Raw genomic sequence first — 22,405 nt, 5'->3', positions numbered from 1 at the left:
CAAAGTTTCTCATGTTCCCACCACCCAAGACAATAATTTTTCATATTTTGGTATATTTGTCCTCCACCTTTTTCTATAAAATTTGATTTTTAAAGTATGGGTATATAATCAAGTTACAGACAACATTTTATATCCTGCTACTTCCCTTTACTTTTTCATCACATGAGTTTTTCAGGTCATAACAGGCTTGTTTGTAGGTATCATCCTTAATAGCTATAATATCCTGCATTGAGCTAACAAACCATGTAACCAACGTACTACATTACTCACTTCCAACTATCTCCGGTTTATGCTGTTACAATTAATTCAACAAGAGCATCTTTGTACATCATCTCTGGATCTTGGAATCTGTTTTAAAACTCCTGCTTATGGTATAATCACATTCCAAAGAAGTCACTCTAATATACTTTCCCTCCAGGAACACAAGGCAATCATTCATCATATCCTCATCATCACTAAGTGTTAGCTCAGAAAAACAATGCTAATTAGATGGTAAGAAAAGAAAATACTTTCACATGAAAGATCTCTAGTCTTTTAGGATGACTACCTTTAAAGCAAAACATTCTTATGATTAATGCAGGTATACCACTACTGAATCCCTCTTCTCTAGAAGAAAAACAGGTAGGCTGTCCTTGCTTTGCATAGTTCCAATACACATGAATGCCATGGTTTTGTGAAATGACATCAGTACCCCAACAACACAGTTGCAATTTCAGTTACCACAGTGTATTAACTGTGAGTAATGGCACACAGCACACACTTTGCTACTAGCCCTTCAGTCCATGATCACTAAGCATCTAACAGTTGCTAATCATGGTCAGTGACTCATCTTGTCACTTCTTGCAAAGTCTGCCAGTGACTGGTCACTGTCCGTGTTCATTTAGTCCAAGCACCAACAACAAAGGTGTAGGTGTGTTGCCTCTCTCTGTCTCTGGGTAATAGCATGTGACATTTTACAAAACTGGATAATCATAAGAGGGAATTGGCCAGCAAAGATAAAAATGCAGGAAAGAAATGAAAAATGATGACCCTAGAAGTGAAATTCAAATCAAACGTAAATTGAGTCACAGCAAAAAAATCACTGACTGGGCATGTTGATACTGCTATTTGGCAAAAACAAAAAACAAAAAACAAAAAACCTCACATTCACACCGTCACATCTCTTGGAGGTATTTCATGACATTGAAAATGCAAAGGATAAAATGTTGAAAGCTGATCCAAACTTAGAGGGAGTCCGTTCAATACGGCATAGAGAAGATGCTTACTATGGGTCCTGAGGTTTGTGGCCAGAAGGCATGAAAAGCCCAAACTACTCCTGATGAGGATTTTACAAAGAAAAAAAAACTTGTAATTCTCAATGTTTCTGTTTTTAGTATGCGAAATAAATCTGTTCATTTTTTCATTTCCCTATTCGCTTAAAACCAAGAGTCGGAGAGGTTTTAATAGGCTGACAACATTTTTTAAAGAGCACAGAACAATTATAATTTTTCACATTGATTATCAAGAAGCCCTTACATGATTTCAGCTTGCACAGTCATTGTTATGGCCTTGCACTACCCTGCAGACTGAGGACTGCTGTTGTATATAATGACCATGTGAAATCTATGAGCCCTCACCAAAGTTTATCAGCTTCCCCATCTTCTCCATTCCTAACCACATGACATTAAATTCAAGAGCAGTTATTAACGGGTGAGGTGATGCAGGTGTCCTCAGAAAAAAAGTGTCAAGACATAAGAACAGACTCCGGCTCAGAACTCAGGGCTCTGTGGGTCTCTCTGCTTTGACTGGCTCCTGTTGCCACCAACCGGAGAGAAAATAGGACAAAAAGCAATGCCTCCCACTCTCTACTCAAAACAAAAACAAAATAGTTAAGGCATGCATGCAGTCTGAGGTTACTTGAACATTGAGACAAAATGATGCTGCACTTCTGCTCAAACTTCAATTACCGAAACTGAAGTCCCTGAGAATAAAGAGAGAATGAGAACTGATGTGAAAAAGACATGACATCGTGTCCCTTTACGTTTTGCCTGGGGGGCCAGTACAACATAGCTACCCCTGCTCTTTCCCGTCAGGTTTAGAGTAACGACTCTGTAAATTACCTGGCTTGAATTTCCTGAGCACGTTTCACGAATATCGCAATCGTTTACTGCTTCTCTGCACACGGTCCCCATGGGCTGAAACTAAAATGAACAAAAATCGATGTGCAAAACTGCCAAAGAAAAAAAATCTCTTGTGGTATCCATCTCAAAAAAAGCAAAATGACTATTTTTGGATAGGAATATCGCAAGCAATTTTAAGATGGTAGTCTCTGAAAACCACATGACTGAAGGAAATGTTCGTTTAATCGTATATGAAATAATCTGCGTAGTCATCACACATAAGTCTTGAGATGTCTGCTAAAATAGGATCGGTCTGGATGATCCATCTCCCCAGAAGGACAAGTCTTTCCAAGTTCTAGTAATTCTTTCTCCCAAAAAAGGTTTTGGATTTTCACTTTACTCTTCATTCTTACTGGCACATTCATCCCTTTACTCTCTTTTATCTCAACTGCCAAGAGTCTGAACGTTACTACATTCCAGGCTGAATTGCAAAAGTTAGATTTTCTGGCAAAACAATTTCCTCCCATACTGTCCTTTATCTCCTGCTTCATTTTTATACAGATCTAAGGCATGGTCTTTTATTCTTGTCTAATATTTCTATTATTTGTACCTGCACATGGGAGGGGTTTTTCTCTTTTCTTTTTTCTCTTGCCTAATTTCAACCATCTCAAATATTCCTTGTAAGTGTAGGAGTTACAAATAAATTTTTTAAAAGACTTTATCTATTTATTTGACAGACAGAGATCACAAGTAGGCAGAGAGGCAGGCAGAGAGAGAGGGGGGAGCAGGCTCCCCGCTGAGCAGAGAACCCAATGCGGGGCTTGATCCCAGGATCCTGAGACCATGACCTGAGCTGAAGGCAGACGCTTAACCCACTGAGCCACCCAGGCGTGCCTCTCAGCATATTTTTCTATTCCCCCTCCTTCATTTCACTATCCTGCCTCTGGTTCCTCCGGGAGTTTAGGATGGGGGCAAGAACTGGGAGTACAGGATAGAGAAAGTGGTAAAAACCTCTTACTTGACTGGAATTACTGCAGTAATTTGTGAGATAGTTAAAATCATGACATTTTCTTGTCATTCTATTTTTGTGTACTTGTTCCCTGAAATGTTCATATCACAAAAAGCCTAATTCTATCCATCAAAATAAAAGTGGCATTTTACAAGTGGGCAGACCTAAAACCTTGAAGATTGAAAATAAATGATTGGGGACCCTTCTGATGCAGGTGGAGAGGCTGAGAGACTAAACAGATGATGCAACTGAAGTCTTAAAATGTCTGCTGTGTGTTCGATTTAATCCTCCTTTTCAATTTTTTTTTAAAAGCTTTCATTTATTTATTTGACAGAGAGACAAAGATTTTATCTATTTATTTGGCAGACAGAGATCACAAGTAGGCAGAGAGGCAGGCAGAGAGAGGCGGGGGGAGCAGGCTCCCTGCTGAGCAGAGAGCCCAATGCTGGGCTCCATCGCAGGACCCTGAGATCATGACCTGAGCCGAAGGCAGAGGCTTAACCTACTGTGCCACCCAGGTGCCCCTAATCCTTCTTTTCCAGAAAGTGCTTTCAGAGATCTCTGTCAGTGCCTTGCTTGTCTTAAAAAGCTGCCAGAGACACAGCAGTAAAGCAGAAACAACAGAGACTGCTGCCAGGTCTGGGATGACACGTCACATCTATTCCTTAATAGCTGAACGAGCACGTGCAGCTTGTATCACTTCCAGGAGACCGGGATTGCTCAGCCGGAAGAAAGGGTAATGGTGCCTCTCCCAAACGTGTGACGTGAGCACCATCCATGACCGTCGTCTCGATCAGCAGGGATTTTGCTCCTGAGGGGACACTGGGCGATGTCTGGAAATATTTTTGGTTGTCACAACTGGGAGGGGTGGTGCTTGTATCTAGTGGGTAGAAGTCAGGGATTTTCTAAATAACGTAACAATACACAAGACACACCCTCAAAACAAGCATCCAGCCAAAAATGTCAACACTGCCAGGACTGAGAAAACCAGATACGTGATGAGATAAATCAGAAGTGCTCAGCACAATCTCTGACACTCAGTAGACATTGACTATGATAGATTCATATCCCACTCGCCTTAACTCATTAGACTAAAGATAGTCAATCAGCAAATAATCAATAAGAGAGTGTTGTGCATATTTATTTATTCATTCAACAAATATTTACTAAGAACTTGTCCCAATTACTGGGTAAGTCACAGGCACGGACTCCCTGAAGTGTACATATGGAGATGGATCCTACACCTCACAGCAGCTAATGTAGAACCTTGTGCCAGATTTTATATGACAAGAGAAAAAAGAAATTGATTTATTTGAAAAAGGTAAGCCTCAAATAACTTTTAGTCATGATATTAAGGCTTAAATATGTGGGGACAGGTATGGGATGCTATTGGGAGGATGAAAACCATGTGCCTAAAGATGCATTCTAAAACCTCATGCATGGTAATACCTGTAACATGTTATCAAGTCTAAAAGTATAGCTTCTACTCCTTCAACAACTAATGCAAGAAAATACATCAAGAAGAACAGCAAGAAAGAAAGAATCTGTTGAATATCCACTTGGCTTTAAAAGAAATGTGCATGCTCCTCAGGTAAGCAGTAATGAGAAGACAAGCTGGGGAAATTAACCAAGTTCAGGACCCAGCTCTCTGACTTACTTTACTTACTTACTCTGACCTAATACAAGACCCTGGATAACCATTTACCCAGTGCACGCCTTAGTGTTCTCAACTGTCAGGGATAAAAAAAAAAGTAACAGACTTCACAAGATTTTGTGAGCATCCTGTGAAGCACCTGGCAACTTAGTCACTTAATATGTTACACACTACTATTGTTATTACAGCATATTTGCCTAACCTTACCAACTTAATCAAATACATAGTCATTACTCAACATTTATTTACCTTGCACTTTTTACAACAAAGACCATCACTGCATTGAGAGTCCTGAGTCAAGGTGCATTTCTTACAACACTCTGCTCCTTCAAGGACACACTCCTAAGGAAGAGAAATATTTTCAAAACATCAGAAAATGGTGTCATTTTCTAAAAGTACTAGGATATATTTTTTAAATCAATGTATAACCCCCCATTAATAATCTTTCTTCCATATATCCTATAAAATTTCCAGACATAACAACAGTTCTGTATGTTTCAGTGAGTGGACCTGGAATGACCTTGAATAACCTAAAACAAACAAACAAACATCAAAACACCCAGAGACTTACTGCTGGGGTCCCACAGTCACACTCCTCTCCGGTTTCAATGAAGCCATTGCCACACTCAGGAGGATCGAGAAGCTGTGAAATGAAACCAAAAAGGGAACTAAAATATGCATAAATCAAGATCAAAGACCATATGAAAAACCATGAACACCACAACTATACATCTGATATACCTGTCAGTCATTTCCAAGAATATTTTTCTTTTTCTAAACTTAAAGGTGTAACTTTAGAACTTCAGAACTGGGAACTTGAGAACAAAAGTGTGTACTTTTCTTTCCATTTCAGATTCAACTATATTTACATATGTAATATGCATATGGATTCCAGTAAATGCCACTGAAATTAAAGATGATCTAGCCATTGACTGAACCCAAGCCAAACTGACTCGAAATTTCATTTCAAGCAGGAAGCAAGGGATTTGGAGACAAAAAGTGTGGGTTCAAATCTTGGCTCAGGTACTTAGCTTGGGCAAAAGGCTTGTCATCTCAGAGCCTAAGCGCTTTAATATTTAAAGTAAAAATAATAATAATATTACCTGCCCATCTACATCACAAACTGCTGTGAGGCTCAAGTTCAATCATCTGTGAAAGCTCTTTAGCAACTATATATCCTTGTGAGATAGCAAGTTATTTCATAGACTATTAGGAAAACACAAAAATTAATAAATCCACTGATTTACTTAACATAAAATATAGCTTCTCTAATTAATACAGCTTTGTAGAGCACGGTAATAATAATTGGCCCCAGAGATGGAAACAACTTTAAGCCTGTACAAGAATACATTTTAAGACTAATTTTTTTTAATTTTATTTATTTTTTTTACACAGAGAGATCACAAGTAGGCAGAGAGGCAGGCAGAGAGAGAAGGGGAAGCAGGCTCCCTGCTGAGCAGAGAGCCTGACGTGGGGCTCAATCCTAGGACCCTGAGATCATGACCTGAGCCGAAGGCAGAGGCTTAACTGACTGAACCACCCAGGCACCCCAAGATATTTTATTTTTTATCTCTCCATCATTTCCATTATCTTTTGAGCATAAATTATCTTATGGTGATAGGTAAAATAAGTAAGTTATATAATATTCATTCAGAAGTTCATCAAAGTTTACATACGATAGAATGGAATGGAACACACACCTATCAACAGACACACATCGCAAAACACACTTTCTTAACTAACTAGAGGGGGGAATAACAAAAAAAAAAAGCAGCAGCAATGACAACAACAAAATCCCCACCCGATTTCAAATATTCTCTCCTCTCCTACAAAATAATCAATACACCTCTAGATTCTGTTTTCAGCTGAAAGGGATCATAATTAATGAGACAGCTTTGAAAGCCAAAACTAAAACTCATCCAGGTAAAAAATCCACTTATTCTTTTACTCGGAGCCCAGAATAAGCTGTTATTTTCATAAAGAGACTTCAGCTAGGGGCGCCTGGGTGGCTCAGTGGGTTAAGCCGCTGCCTTCGGCTCAGGTCATGATCCCAGGTTCTGGGTTCGAGTCCTGCATCGGGCTTTCTGCTCAGCAGGGAGCCTGCTTCCTCCTCTCTCTCTGCCTGCCTCTCTGCCTACTTGTGATTTCTCTCTGTCAAATAAATAAATAAAATCTTTAAAAAAAAAAAAAAAGAGACTTCAGCTGTTTTTCATTTATAGCAGCAGGGAGTTAGTTCAAATGCCCCTTCTGAAACTTCTGCAAAGAGTCTTCAAAATTGTCACTTTGCTCTTCAAAGCAATGTGATACACTTCCTAAATTCTACTGGAATAGACAGAAAATGAGACCAGGTAAATGAGGATAAAGGCAATGCCACACACCACTGTGGTGCCCAGAAGCAGGGAACTGTTCACATAATAAACAAGAACAAAGCATTCTGCCTTAACATGCAGGCTTTCAAATGCGCAAGGAAGACCTACTTTCAAGTCAGTAACCAGAGTTTGCTCTGCAAATTGCAAAGTCCTATGACAAAGTCTAAGCACACAACAGTTTTTTCCTTTTCTGCTTTCAGCAGCCTTGGGTTTCATACTGAGAAGTAATACTAATTTTAATCATATTGCTTATCCTAAAAGGCAGTGGTGGGGAGTAATGAGGGGGAGAAATGCCCCCTTTCTATCAGTATGAGTTGTGGTTACATATACAAACAAACAAAAAAGGAACCAAGAGAATGAAAGAGAAAGGCAAATGAAACCATCTTTGCAAGCTAATCATTTTTCGGAAAACACAGTCTTATTTCTACCTGCTTTCTATTCCCATCACAATAGCCCAAAATGCTGGGGTGCCTGGGTGGCTCAGTCAGTTGAGCATCCAACTCTTGACTTCAGCTCAGGTCAGGATCCTGGGATGCTGGGATGGAGCCCTGTGCCAAGCTCCGTGCTCAGCAAGGAGTCAGCTTGAGATTCTCTCTCCCTCTCCTGGTGCCCTTCCCCTAAGTTGCTTTAAAGCTGCCTTTATTATTATTTTTTAAGATTTTATTTATTTGACAGAGTGAGGGACAGTGAGAGAGGGTACAAAAGCAGGGGGGAGTGGGAGAGGGAAAAACAGGCTTCTTGCTGAGCAGGGAGCCCGATGCAGGGCTGGATCCCAGGATCCTGGGATCATGACCTGAGCTGAAGGCAGATGCTCAATGACTGAGCCACTCAAGCGCCCCTAAGGCTGACTTACAATGCAGATATTTTGCATAACTAGCATATGGACATATAAGCCAAGCTGGAAAGTTTTCTTTTTGTAAAAGCCAATGGCTAGATATTTACATTTATAATACCTCAGAAAGATTAATAACTAATAACTCTGATCACACGTAGTACCTTAGAAGGTTTGTTGAAAAGGCAGGCACCACCTCCACTATTCAGAAAGTCATGATACTCTTCAATATTACACTGGGTGAACTTTTTAGGAAGATAATACCTGTAAGAAAAGCATTAACTGGGTGTAACTTAAGTCTCCCTTATCTGTATGCTAGTCTTGAACATTGTTAAAATTGTAACATTTTCTTAAAAGTGACAGAATAAATTCTACTATGTCAACATTTGTTTTAAATCCATAGGACTTTGATTCTACCAGTGTATTTCTAAATTCTTCACTTGGTGACTAATAGTGACAATGGGCCATTCCTTATTAGCATATATATTCAAAAGAAACACACACATACCTGTATTTTCAATCAAAGAGCATAGGAATAATGAGTCTTTCTTAAATATAAAAACCAGATTCCAAACTGCAGGACATTTTATAAAATAACTGATTTATAATCTACGAATGTGTCAAAGTCATGAAAGTCAAAGAAACTGAGGAACTGTTTCAGACTGAAGGAAGGTAAAAGACATAAAGACTAAATGTGACGCGTGATTCTGAAGCATCTGTTAATGGCATTTCTGAAATACAGAGCTAATCTTGAGTAAGGGCTAAGAAGTAGATCATTTTATTGGTTGCATTGTGGTTTTGTAGGAGGATGCATTTGTTTGTAGGCAATTCACACTGAGGTGTTTGGGAGTGACAGGGTACCAAGCTAGCAACTGATGATTCAGAGGACGAAAAGGTTCTCTGTTACTATTCCTGCAACTTTTCTTAAGTTTAAGATTATGTCAAAAAAAAAAAAAAAAAGTATAGCAAAAACAAAGAAAAAGTAATAAAGGAGAAGAAAAACAGATTGGCAATATGTATTAAGAACCTTCAAAATGGGAAATATCCTTGAATCTAGTAATTCTACTTCAAGAATTTTTTCTTGAGGAAATGACTACCTATATACACAAAGATGTATCAACAAAGTAACTTACAGTAGCATGATTTGTAATAGCAAATGCTATGAAAATCACGTAAATGTTTAGAAGAAAACTGTTAACTGTGATATATTAATGAAATAGAATACCAGGGAATTATTAATAATCATGGTATTAAAAATACTCAGAAATGCTGACTATATAAATGCTCACTAAAAAATAAATAATGATATATACAAGATCCAAAGTTTATAAAAGAAAAATAAAAATGGAAAAAAATACTGATTAGTAGTACTTTAAAAATGAGAAAAGGAGTGACAAAAATTTAATTTTCTGTGTTTTTCAAAAATTGTTTTACACTGAGCTTTCATAAAAGATGATAACAAGTAGTTTTTATAAAGTCTCTCCCACCAGCCTTTATGCACTATGTGCACTTATATCCCTACTTCTTTCTAGCACAGGGGCTAATGCTTTGTGAATCAATGAATGGAATTTATAGTGATTATTCACCCTAAATTAATTTCTCAAGTGTTTCATGCCAAATAAAGGTATTCTCAGCTTACATTAATCTGACTTATTTCACTTCGTTCATTTCATCTGCCTTCCTTCTTTCTATATATCAACAGTAGGAATTTGTGGATTGCTCTTGCTTTCACCGTGTCACACACAGTTCTTTGTGGTGACCTGTATCAAATAAGATGACTTCCTCCACCGTGCCACAGCTCTTTGAGCACCTGAAAGCAGAAATCTCCCAGGCTCTTCAAGAAAACTTCTTTTTTGAAGGATAATGTATCTATTATATTCAATGCTTTCTCAAAATTTTAATTTTGATACCTATAAAAATTTAATTTTTATACCTTTAAGTAGGGCTGGTATTAATTTCAACGTGCTTTTCTATGTGCTTTCCAACATGTAGCAGCACACAGAGACTTCACAAAGTAGAAATGAGAGGGGAAGTGCCCCCAGGAAAATCATGTCCATAATTAGTACTGTTACATGGTGTGTGACATAGCTCAAATGACATAGAGCATCACGACAGGCAATGTTTTCTTTAAAAAGCTTTTCTCTTGCACACACTTATTTGATGTAAGAGCAGTTCCAATGCAAGAGCTATGCACATTTCTGAGTGTCACCTTCTGATTTTGCTACACATTACACTTAGTCTAGGTAGATGGCCTGTTAAAATTTTGTTTTTAATAATTAAGCAGAATAATCGAACACAACATACTACATAACTTTCAAAAGACAAGAACCACTAGCTTGGAATTAAGTGTTAGAAAATTACAACTATGGAAAAAGATGTTTACTGTTCCCTCTTATTACTAAACAGAAAGTCCAAAGATATTTTGAAAAATATTTTAATACATGTTTCCAGATACATTCCCTCTATCATTTATCTTCCTTATCATGCATTTCTTAGAGGAGTTCAAAATGCAAATATCAATAAATATTTATTGAAAATCAAGTGTATCAAGGGATTATGAGGTGTGAGGTCAAACAGAAGTACCTACTAGTGTAAGATGTAATTGTCAAAAATTTACAACTAATTGGTGAGGCAAAGCATAAGGACTATATGGAATTAAATGACAATGCAGGTATAAAAATTATAACATATCTCAAATGGCTAGAAATGTGGTTGGAGAGAAATGAGAATTCCAAATGAAAAGAATATATCAAAGGAATCAAAGGAGGCTGGAAATTAATGTACATTCATGGTGAGCAAATTTTTAAGAAGCTTAAAATCCACGTAGGATTATGGCTAGAAAATCAAAAAACCTGGAAACCCCTGTCTTACTATCATAATAAGCAAACCAACCATGAACAGCAGTGGAAAATGAGGTTATAAATGAGCCTGAAGAAAGATTATGCACATCCAAGTACTGGAGGAAGAACTCCAAACCTTAATTCTTCAGATAACAGAGACTCAATAAAAGCTCAGAGCAGGAAAATGGTAGGATTCATGTGCACGAAGAGGAGAATGGAGGAATTTGTGCTGTATACATTCAATGAACCAGAGCTGTGTAGTAACAGCATGGATAAATCTTACAAACATAAAGATCAAAAAAAGCAAATCACAAAAGACTACATATGGTATGACTCACATAAACTAAAAACATGCAAAGCAATGCTATGTATTACTTCAACATACACATATGAACAATAAAAGTATTAAAAGGGACTTGTGAATAATATGAACCAAATTCAAGACACAGTGACTTTGGCTGGGGTTGGGGAGCAGCAAGAGAGAACACAAGGGGGATTTAACTACGTAAGTGGTTTTTTTTTTTTTAGGCCGACTGAGGGTATATATAAGGTTTCACTCTTCTACTCTTTCTGTCTTTTCAATGATGATGGAAATGGAGTTCAGGAGGGAAAGGGGGAAGCTGAAAGTTGCCTGGAGGTCTGGAATGTCATTAACACAATAAAAGCTCAAGATGATAAAAGTTTAGGGTAAGGAGTAGTGATGAGCTTGGCATGAAAGGAATGGTTGTACAATTTACTAAGAAAAAATAAATACAAGATTGGACCCTGATAGTGTGTGAAGGGTATAGAAACAAAAACCTTTTGGGGAGCACAGAGGAAATAGATCTATCTCTTCCCCACTCCTCGCTCAGGGACATACTACTGGTAGCTTGAAATCAGCCCTTGTAGGAATATTTACATCACAAAAATCAGAGCAAGCTAAAAATCCAGGCTCTTTTCTTGTTTTTGATTTTGAGAATCAGTTTACCAGCACACCACTGTTTACAAGCTATTTAACTGGAATTGAAGAGACAAAAGAAAAGAAAATTAGTAGGTAAGCCATGAAGAACAAAGCTGTCCCTCTCCTCTTATTTTTCTAGCCTAGATGAAAGGCTAACAAAGTCTTTGCTCTTCTATTTTAACTGATAACAATTGTTTTCATAAATAAGAGATGATTTTGTGAAAATATTTTATAATACAGAGCCACTGAGGAAACCTACAGCCCATTTTCTTTTTAATGTCAGTGGTGAGGTTCCATGCACTAAGTTGTTGGTGTCATGTTCCGAAGGAGACAGCAGCACAGCAAGGAAAGGAAAAGGGAATTATTTGCAAATAGAAGTGGCTCACCCAGTGTCTCCCATTATGCATCCGGACCACGTGTCCTCACATTTACACTCACCTAAGGGAAAACGAATACACATGCCTTTTTACAAAGTGAAAACAGATGCATTAGAGTGGTCTATTTTGAAAAGTATTTCTTCACTTTATTCCTTAAATACCTTTTAAAAAGTAATACCTGCTTTCTAATTTTCCTTATACTTGAAGTTTTGCATGCAATGCATAATAACAAAAAATCAACTTTGGCTACATCAAGATTATATAATTTTTACTAAAATAAAATCTTGATATTTAAACAAGTGGCCTTATTTCTAAAGCATTCGTTGAAATGCTTTAAAATGGCTTAACAACCCAATACCAATGAAACAGCATCATTATAGGATTCTGGTTTCACAGTCCCTTATGGGAATTCTTAGGATTTCTTGTCCAGTTTTAAAACCTCTGCACCAAAGCTGCTGGTAGAAGGCAGTACAATGTATTATTTAAGCAGAAAGGCTTAAAATACCTGGGCTCAAAACGTGGACTTGCCACTTACTATATGAGTAATCTTGGAGACATTACCCTTTTAACATCCAGTCACCTTATTCTGTAAAATGGGGCTAATGATGGTTATCTTGTAGGATTATCTTGAGGATTAAATGAGTATCTAGATGTAGATAATGCTAGCATTTGATTATCTGTCTTATAACAGGCTTCAGAAATGGTAAAAGTTATTAGTCAAATAAACAGTATTTATATTTGTTATTAAAATAATAAGATAAACAGGATTCCAATCAACTTTACTCCAAATACATGATGTTTGACTATTCCTGGTGAATTAACGTTACCTACTTGGGAAAATATATTCTTGCTAGATGCTAATCCTAGCATAGTTTATCAGGTCCATATTTTACTGAGCCCGTTAGCAGGCAAGTTCCCCTCTGTGGCCATAGTAAGAGATGTTTTAAATAAACCATAATAAAACGGTATGCCTTGAACCTACAAGCCTAAGATTCTGTACTGACCATTTAAAATGACCAAACTGAGCTTATTTTGTCCTTTTTAAGGTTAAATTCAACAATGAATTTATCATCACATAGCTTTAAATGTTTATTACACATGGAGAAATTTTCACCTGCAGGCAAACACCTTGAAACATTTTTGAAGAAAATACTGTATGCCCCAGCTGTTTATCTCATACTACCACCCAAACTCTTTTGATCAAACAACTGAATTTAAAATCTCATTCTCCAAAACACTTATAGAGAGTCCATTTTAAATACAACTAAACCACAGGGTGAACTTACCACTTGCCAACTTTCTTTTGTCTGAGATAATACCAATATTATGGGCTAATGACTGGGCGAGTGTAACGGCCATTAAATCAGTTTTCCCAAACTGAAAAACAAGAGCAAAAACAAAATACAGGTAAACAAGAATTATTTTTTATTTAAGATGGCCCAGCGAAAAATGTCACGATATATTTGGAATCAAGTAATTTCTAAGCATCCTAATTAGCAGAAGTTAAACATACAGTAGATAAAGCTAAACAATGGAGCATTTAGGAAAAGCTGAAAGAAATAAACCCACATTTGATTCAATCTAACAAGGAAGACTAGAAGCCAGAGAATCACTACCTTTTGGGCTTAGAAACTTAAGTTTAATTCTGAGTATAAATTTTACCAGTGACATATCTGAAAAACTTAATACTTGTATATACTTCAGTCCGTCTTTTAGATATTAATAAATCTGTACATTATATGGAACTTATTCATTTTTGTGTGTCCACTTGCATGCCCGAAATTTTCCCAAATTAAATAGAATGCGGCTTCAGAAAACAAACAGTATGAGTAACAGGAAGTGGGAATGATCTGTGATCTAAAGAAACTTGAGACCTAAAGATATTTTCTTCAATATGTAGATTCAAATAGTTTTCTTCTAGATCACTTCCATGAGACTTAGGGCCTTAGGGGTAAAAAGAACTCTTTGGAAAATTTAATCTATTTTTTCCTCCAAAAATCTGCCAAATATTGAAGAAGGAAGAAAATTTCCAGTTGGGTTGTTAGGCAATAAGTTAATGCTCCATGAATTACTCAGTTCTCCAGGAAATCAGCCAAAGTAACAGGGCCTTATTTTTAATAAAAATAAAAGTAAAGATTTTATTTATATAATCTTTAAATAGCTAAATTTGGAGATTATACTAGTAGAACATGAAAAGAATTATCAAATATTATCTTCCATTATTTTCCTATTCTCTGTCCTATGGTCATTTATAGCAACCATATTGGTTGTGAATAAAACAACCTAACACCTAGAGAATATGGAATATGAGAAATTATCTCTTAAATATTAGGAAAACATTTTCAGCCATCATACCACTTTGTATTGTACAGATGTTCACACCTACTTCATTCACGCCTCCTCCTTTCAGCAACGAGCAAATCCCACCAATATAAGCCGCCCCGCTCCGGCTACTCTCAAATTGACTTCCCCTTTTAGAAAAGGAAATGAAAAATGCTTACTGTTCAGAGTTCCAAGTATCACTGTACCTCTCATTATTAATTTACCACACTTATTTTCTCAATGCAAATACACTCCTATTTTGTATATTCCTGAGATAAAGGGAGGAATGTGAATATTGTTTACACACGTAACTGAACAAAAGAGTTTCTGAAAAGGATGTTTCCCCACATGAGCAATAATACCTTCAACAGAACCATACTGGTTTAAAAAAAATCACTAACACAGTGTACTCTGAGAACAGATACAAAATCACTTCTGTGGTATTTCTGATCAAAATGCCTAACTTGAATCTCTTAACGGGAAAACATCAGACATCCCCACGATGGGGAACCTTCTATAACATAACTGACCTATACTCTTCAAGAATGTTAAACCCAAAATAAACAAAGAAAGGCAGAGGAAATGTCCCAAATTAAAGGAGACAGAAGAGACAGGACAATTAAATGTGATGCATGACCTTGTATTAGATCCTGAATGGGGGGAGGGAATTAGCTATCAAAGACATTATTCAGACAGTTGGAGAAACCTGAATATAGGTTACTTAAAAGTATTGTATCTCGTTACATATTCTAGTTTTAATAATTTAAATATAAATTTTAATAAAATTTAATAAAAATTTAATTGATAAAAATTTAATAATTTACTACAGTGATATAAGAGAATGTCTTTATCTTTAGGGAATATACATGTATTTAGTAATGAAGGCCCAGTAAGTGAGTATCTCCAACTTGCTCTCAAATGGTTCAGGGAAAAAAAAAAAAAATCGGTAGATAAATGGATGAAAGGAAAAAAGGAAGGGAGGGAGGGAAAAGGGAAGAAGGAAAGAAAGAAGAAAATCATAAGCAAATGGGGCAAAATGTAAATAATTAACGAATCTGGGTAAAGAGCATATATCTCCTTGTAGTATATTCCTGCAACATTTCTATAAATGTGAAATTGTGTAAAATGTAAAAGTTACACAAAAATACATTCTTTTACTTCCATTTATAACTTCCTTCAACAGATCTTACTTTACAAAATCGTTTTTTAAATGCTATTATAGTCTGCTATTATATCAAATATGAATTTTACCTCAAAAAAAAAAAAACCCATGAAATTGAGAAAAAATTAAAAACAAACTCCAGAAATACTAAGGTCTCACCTTAGAACCAAAGCAAAGGGAACACTAACATTTAAAATACGGAAACTTTAAATATAATTCATCTGTCAAGAGTATTCTTTATGAGTATTAACAATACTTTTACTCAATAAATGTTCTGCTTAAATCTCTTGAAAAGTAAATAAAAATATACATACAATAATAAAATAACTCAAAAGTAAACTTTTTACACTTTCATGACAACTCGTAACAACCTACACTTTAAAACTCCTTTCAAACGTATTGCCATGTCAAATCTTACTTTCATTATATAGGAGAAAGGATACATCTCAGTCTCAAGTAATACAGCATTTATCAGGGAACCAAAAAAAGCAATAAATCAAAGTTACGTACGAAAAAAGGTGAACTGCATCACTCTTCTCTTTGATAAAATCCCTCCTGTATTTCATAAATTCACGTAGGGTGATCAGTGGATTTTCAGATATGGCAAACTTATTGTCCGCTGCCCAGGTTTCCATGGCAACCAATACTATCCTTGTCTTCAGTTGATCTTTATATATCTGGTATTTAACAAAAGAAACACACCAGTTATACATGTGGTAAAGTCAAATGATTTATGAACAGGACTATAAAACTCCTTTTATGAAAACTCTTGGGTTTTAGTTAAAGGTAAAAACCTCTATTGTCTTTAAGGAAGATAATTATTTCTCTAATTCACATGCATTTTCCTTGAGTTACAGAGAGTCAAACTCTTTACAACTAAAACCCAAAGAAGAATGCACTAGTTAGAAACAAAAGAACACTTTTTGACAAATGTTTGCAACCTTTTTCAAGGATCTCCCCGAGTCTGTTTTCTGGGACCCTGGAAAAAGATTTCATGCATTCCTGGGTTTCCCAAGCGAAGAACAGAACAACGAAGACTCCCCTGGGATATAATTTCTATGTAACCTGACTGGCCCCAATTAAACTCATGGAGAAGCTACCTACAGTGCCTTGTCAAGAAAAGATTCAGAAAATAAATATAGTGGGATTACTAGCGCATGATTCATACACAAACAGGCACTCTCTTGAAAATAGCACAACTGCCTATACTGCTTCTCCAATGTTGGAAGTACTCTGTTAAGGACTAGGACTCAATTTTTTATTTTTCAATGTGAAAAACATAAGGAGAAATTTCAAGCATCAATCCACGGGTAACTTTGACCACCCCGTTTTATCATCTTCCCAGTCAGAGATCAAAATCAATCAAGTCCACAGCAAGGTAACGAGGAACTTAAGGGACACCTTGCCGTACGCTCAATTCAGAGCACCAAAAATATAAGAACCATATTGTCCATTCTGTTAGCAATCAGGAGATGACATTCCTCTATGGCAATACTGAATCTAGTTGATACTTACTAAATCCGCCATGTTCACCACAGATTTCGCATATGTATTAGTATGTACAACTGAAAGCCGATGTTTTTTAAACTGAAAACAAAAGAAACAAACAAAAGTGAAGGGCTTCCAAATAATCACCTCGGCAAAGAAAATACGGTGTAACTGAAACATCTCTATGGCTTTCTATAAAAAAATTATAACAGTTAAGAACTAGTTCCTTATATGCTGTGTAGTCTGAGGCAAGGCTCTTAAAATTCTGAGGCCTCAGTTTACTCAAAGGTGAGATGAAATAAAAATACCTATTCCATTCATTTCACAAGTTTATTTTTAACACAGAATTGTTATTAAAAATGAAAAAACATATGAAAGTTGTCTATGAATTACAAGACATGCAAATACAAGTAGGGTAGATAGCCAGAAAGTGTATGTGAATACTGCTGTAACTTTAAAAACTCACTAGTTCTATAAGACTTAATCAGTAAAGGAGAAGAAAGCCCTACAATAAGGGTCACAAAGAGGTAGCTTAAAGCTAGATGTGGCTGACATAAACCTTTTGTTTGGCCTCAGTAGTGTTTTTAAAACCAGGAAATATCATGTAAAACTGGTTTTGGGCTTCGCTTAAAATTAGCATCCCCCCATGGTGAAAACGAGCAAGTACTGAGAGGCAACCACTCCCATTAATCAGGTCAGGTATCTTTCTTTTGCCACAAGCCTCACCCCTCCCTATTGTTTCACATCTGGCTTACTTCATTTGTGTTATCTGCCTATAGATCTCTATAGACATCTGAATGTGTGCTATTCTAAAAAGTTGAAATTATATGTTCTTACAACTTATTCTGATCATATAAAAATCTCAGGAAACAGTAACATTCACTGACTTCAAAGAGATTAGAAAGATAAAACTTAGTCTAGCCTGAACCAAGAAGAAAAACTCAATCTGGATTTTATTAGTTGTAGTAGTAGTAGCAAGAATAGATGGTCAATGTTTGCTTAATCATATGCAAATGACATATTTTCCCTCAACTAAATCACTCAAGTAAATTAAAATGCACTTAAACCTGAAATTAAGTAAAATACAGCAATGTGCTTCACTGAACATGTTTAGTTTAAAACTGTGGTTTTATAGAGCAATTAACATTATAACTCACTGCTGTGCTGTAAATGTAAGCCACTGCCTACAACATGCCCATGAACTGAAAATACATACTCTCAGTCAAAATAAATGACTCAGCAAGAAGGAAGTTTTTTCCAGATTCCTCTCCTAAAATCTTCACTGCTTGCCTATATAAGCATTTCCATATGGCTGCATAGCAAGCCAGAAACTGAAAAACTCCTTTCCTTTTATTAGGATAAAGTTGTACACTGCAAACTACAGTGTCATATTACTGGTGCCTTGCTGATTTCCTCAATATACAAATATTCATTAAGCAAATCCAAAGGGTTGACTAATTTTAAGTCAAAGAAATATTTCTGGAATGTCACAAAGTACTCCTAGTTACTTCCACCTAAGAATGTTTCCAAGTTAGAGGTTGTTACTGGCTAACAAAATGCATTGAGATACACAAATGTCTTTTCCAAGTTAAAATTTTCTGGGTTTCTTGTTTCTTCTAAACATATTTCTGCACCCACCAGTTTTACCCCTTGGCCCAGACAAGTTCAACCAACAGACGGTTCAGCAAATCCTACCATCAGATGATCGTTGACAATCATCAGCTCAATATATTTGGTTTCCTCCTCCACATTACGAGGATGTCGACGAAGCTGCAATATGGTAAAAGAAAGAGCACCTAAATAAGCCCTCTGAACTTGGCTGTGGCTGTGGAAAACTAAAAAATATGTTACACATTATGTTGCATGCAACCACTTTTCTACTGTTTTGTGAATTTGACTTTTTTTTTTTCTTGTTTCCACGTATAAGTGATACCATGCAGTATTTATCTTTTTTGTTTGGCTTCTTTCATTTAGCACAATGCCTTCCAGGTTCATCCATGTTGTCAAAAATGGTAGGATTTCCTTCTTTTTCAAGGCTGAATGAAACTCCACTATACATATGTGTGTATATATGTGTATATAAAATATTTTCTTGATCCAGCCATTCACTCATGAACAGCAACATTGATAACACTGTCTTATATAATAGAAATTTGCTGGCAGAACTTAAATGTTTTCACTAAGGGGGAAAAAAGGTAAATATGTGAGGTGACAGATACATTAATTAATTCAATGGAGACGTTCTTTTCACTATATATATAAAATCATCCCATTTTATACTTCAAGTATTTTACAATTTTGTCAATTAATTATACTTCACTTCAATAAGGCTGAAAAAGTGTTTTAATTTAAAAAAACTAAAACATGTGAGAGAAATAAACAACATTTCCACTTTTATCCCTTCAGAATTTGTCTCATTTTTGTCAATTTTACTCAGTTTTTGAACAGGTAATAAATTCATATGAGTCAAAGATTAAATAAAGAACTATAAAGAGGTTCGGGATTGAAGTCTTCCTTTCACTTCTGTTCCCTACCTACCTAGTTGCTAACCTTTCTCCCTACAATCGGTTTAGCACAGAAATAACAGAAATAGTTATGCATATAAAATCAAATATAACATATATTTGATTTAGTACTTCTATTTATTTCACTAGTTTTTGCATCAGGCTACTTTCATTCACCCAGTGTATCTTGGAGATTGTAACACATGAAGTACATTCTTTCTGGTTTAATTTAAGCTTCTGAGGATCTCTGAGAGGATACAGGGGGTGTCTAATGGACACTTTTATCCTATAATATCCAAATCTGGGATTGAGAATGCCCTTTCTTCCTCTGGTACAGTTCAAGGGATCCCCAAATGATATAAGAGCTTTGTTCAGATAGTTTTGAGAACTTCCAGGCAGTTTTTTGTTATCTATTACAGCTATATTATATATCTGTCTGTTCAATGACGATTTTCTCCACCTTCAAAATCACAATCAGTGGATGCTACTGGTAGGACACTAAGGCAGCCATATACAGTTCGTCTATAACACAGTTTTTAACAAGAGCTGTAAAATGAACGTTTTCCATAATGCCATGCTTATCATGCTTATCATATGATCTCACTTGTATGTGTAATTTAAGAAACAAAACAAAGGATCATAGGGGAAGGGAGGGAAAAATTAAACAAGAGGAAATCAGAGAGGGAGACAAACCGTAAGAAACTCTTAATCATAGGAAACAAACTGAGGTTTGCTGGAGGGGAGGGAGTTGGGGGATGGGGTAACTGGGTACTGGACATTAAGGAAGGCACGTGATTTAATGAGCACTTGGTATTATGTAAGAACGATGAATCACTGACTTCTACCTCTGAAACCAATAATACATTATATATTAATTAACTGAACTTAAATTAAAAATTTTTTTAAATAAATAAATAAAATTTTAAATAAATAAATAATTTTAAGAAGTTTTTATTTATTTATTTGAAAGAGAGAGAAAAAAACACAAGCAGAAGGAGGGGCAGATGGAGAGGGAGAAGCAGACTCTCCACTGAGCAGGGAGCCTGATGAGCTCCTGATGAGCCCTGTGCAGGTTCCATTCCAGGACCCTGGGATCACAACCTAAACTGAAGGCAGACTCTCAACTGACTGAGCTACCCAGGTGCCCCCCATTAAAAAATTTGAGAAGAAAAAATAAAAGAAAATTATCCTATCCTCTGATCTCATAATTCATGAAAATAAACATTATTTCAAATTAAATCTTGTTGGCAATCGTCATTTACTTAACTGGGCCTCAATATACATATATCCACAAAATACATAAAGCTTGTGGTAGCAATTCATGGAACACAAAGCCTTCTGAGAGGCAGAACTATATAAAGCATAAATGGTTATGAACACTTCTCTGAGACTAGACTTTCTAGGTCAGAAACTGAACTCCACCACTATTACCTTGGGCAAGGTTCTTAAGCTTCTTACACCTCAATGTCCTTAGTAGTAAAATGGCGATAATAATAATAATACTACCTTCCTCATAAGATTTTAAAAGGATTAAGTGTATTAATATGATTGAAATTCTTAGAACAGAACCAGGCACGGGCACCTGTGCAGGGAGCCTGTTTCCCCTCTCTCTGCCTGCCTGTCTGCCTACTTGTGATCTCTGTCTGTCAAATAAATAAATAAAATCTTAAAAAAAAAAAAAACCTGATGGATTCCCGCTTAAGGGGGTATTTTTACAAGTAGACTCCATGACATGATACAACCTAGGCAAGAAAAGAGGCCTATGATAGAAAGAACTGGAGATGCCATAGCTGGGGCCATAATCCATCTGTTTGATGAATAACCACATTATCAACACTATCTTGAGTCCTTTTTGAGTCTATGAAACAACATGTCCTCCCTCCACTGTTCCTACAGATCTGTCACCTCACTGTTCACCACACCCTGACAAATGCCAAAACTAATACTTAACCCTCTTACGGAGACCTTACAGAGACTTAATGTAGAGTTAAATGACTGGGAGTTGCCACGTGTTTTTAAAACATCAAAGAATAACCTATGAATACATACCTGCCGTTTACTTCTTTTTGGTCTTGGCTTCAAAATAAATTTTGGTGGAGTGATGTGTACTTGTTGAAATTCTAAAAGGAAATAAAAGTAAATTAATTTAGTGAATTTGCCAGGTTTCTTTCAGACAAGGCAATCAAAGTTTTACTATCCCTTCCTAGTATAAATCATATAATTATATTCAATTCAGTTATTAACTATTAGCGATTACTATAGTTATTAATAATTAATATAAATAACTTACACATTATATAATTATATAGTTATAAATTTTATAATGTATGTCACACTTAAAGATATACAGAACATTAATCAAAATAATTGTGTTCATATGAATGCTAACTAAAATATATCATGAATGAATAAAATTTAAAAAGTTTCAAACATTATTGCTATTTTATCTCCAAATTTTTTCGTATTTTTCCTATAAATACCATCACATTCTTGAACAAGAATCTTCTGAATAGCCAACCTGGTCTTCCACGACTGATCTTCATTAAAGAATGACACACCAAATGCTGGTGAAGATGTGAAACAACTAGATCTCTCAGGTAGTGTTGATGAGAGTATCAAATGGTACAACTACTTTAGAAAAAGGTTCAGCAATTTCTCATACAACCAGAGTACTCAGGGTGCAATCCAAAAACTAATGGCATCAACATTACCTTGGTCTTGTGGGAAATGCAAACTCTCATAACCCATCCACGATGTACTGAATCAAAAACTCTAGAAACCAGTACAGCCACACGGAAAACAATATGGA

The 22,405-nt window shown here is 36.0% G+C and overlaps 1 protein-coding gene across 13 annotated transcripts in view; it reads right to left on the bottom strand.

The window, feature by feature from the left end:
• ADAM22 (ADAM metallopeptidase domain 22) overlaps window positions 1–22,405 on the bottom strand; it is a 222,468-nt gene that overhangs the window by 43,588 nt on the left and 156,475 nt on the right. For all 13 annotated transcript variants that reach the window (XM_047694253.1, XM_047694265.1, XM_047694251.1 and 10 more), the window contains exons 8-18: window positions 21,646–21,716; window positions 18,788–18,862; window positions 17,120–17,191; window positions 16,115–16,281; window positions 14,507–14,591; window positions 13,407–13,497; window positions 12,130–12,181; window positions 8,128–8,227; window positions 5,334–5,405; window positions 5,012–5,104; window positions 2,100–2,180 (exon numbers count right to left, since the gene is read on the bottom strand). In XM_047694253.1, the coding sequence (XP_047550209.1) occupies window positions 2,100–2,180; window positions 5,012–5,104; window positions 5,334–5,405; window positions 8,128–8,227; window positions 12,130–12,181; window positions 13,407–13,497; window positions 14,507–14,591; window positions 16,115–16,281; window positions 17,120–17,191; window positions 18,788–18,862; window positions 21,646–21,716 (959 nt within the window). The remainder of the gene's footprint in view (window positions 1–2,099; window positions 2,181–5,011; window positions 5,105–5,333; window positions 5,406–8,127; window positions 8,228–12,129; window positions 12,182–13,406; window positions 13,498–14,506; window positions 14,592–16,114; window positions 16,282–17,119; window positions 17,192–18,787; window positions 18,863–21,645; window positions 21,717–22,405) is intronic.

This window comes from Lutra lutra, chromosome 11, assembly GCF_902655055.1.
Source record: "Lutra lutra chromosome 11, mLutLut1.2, whole genome shotgun sequence".
NCBI lineage: Eukaryota > Metazoa > Chordata > Mammalia > Carnivora > Mustelidae > Lutra > Lutra lutra.
This window is presented reverse-complemented; position numbering and strand designations above follow the sequence as displayed.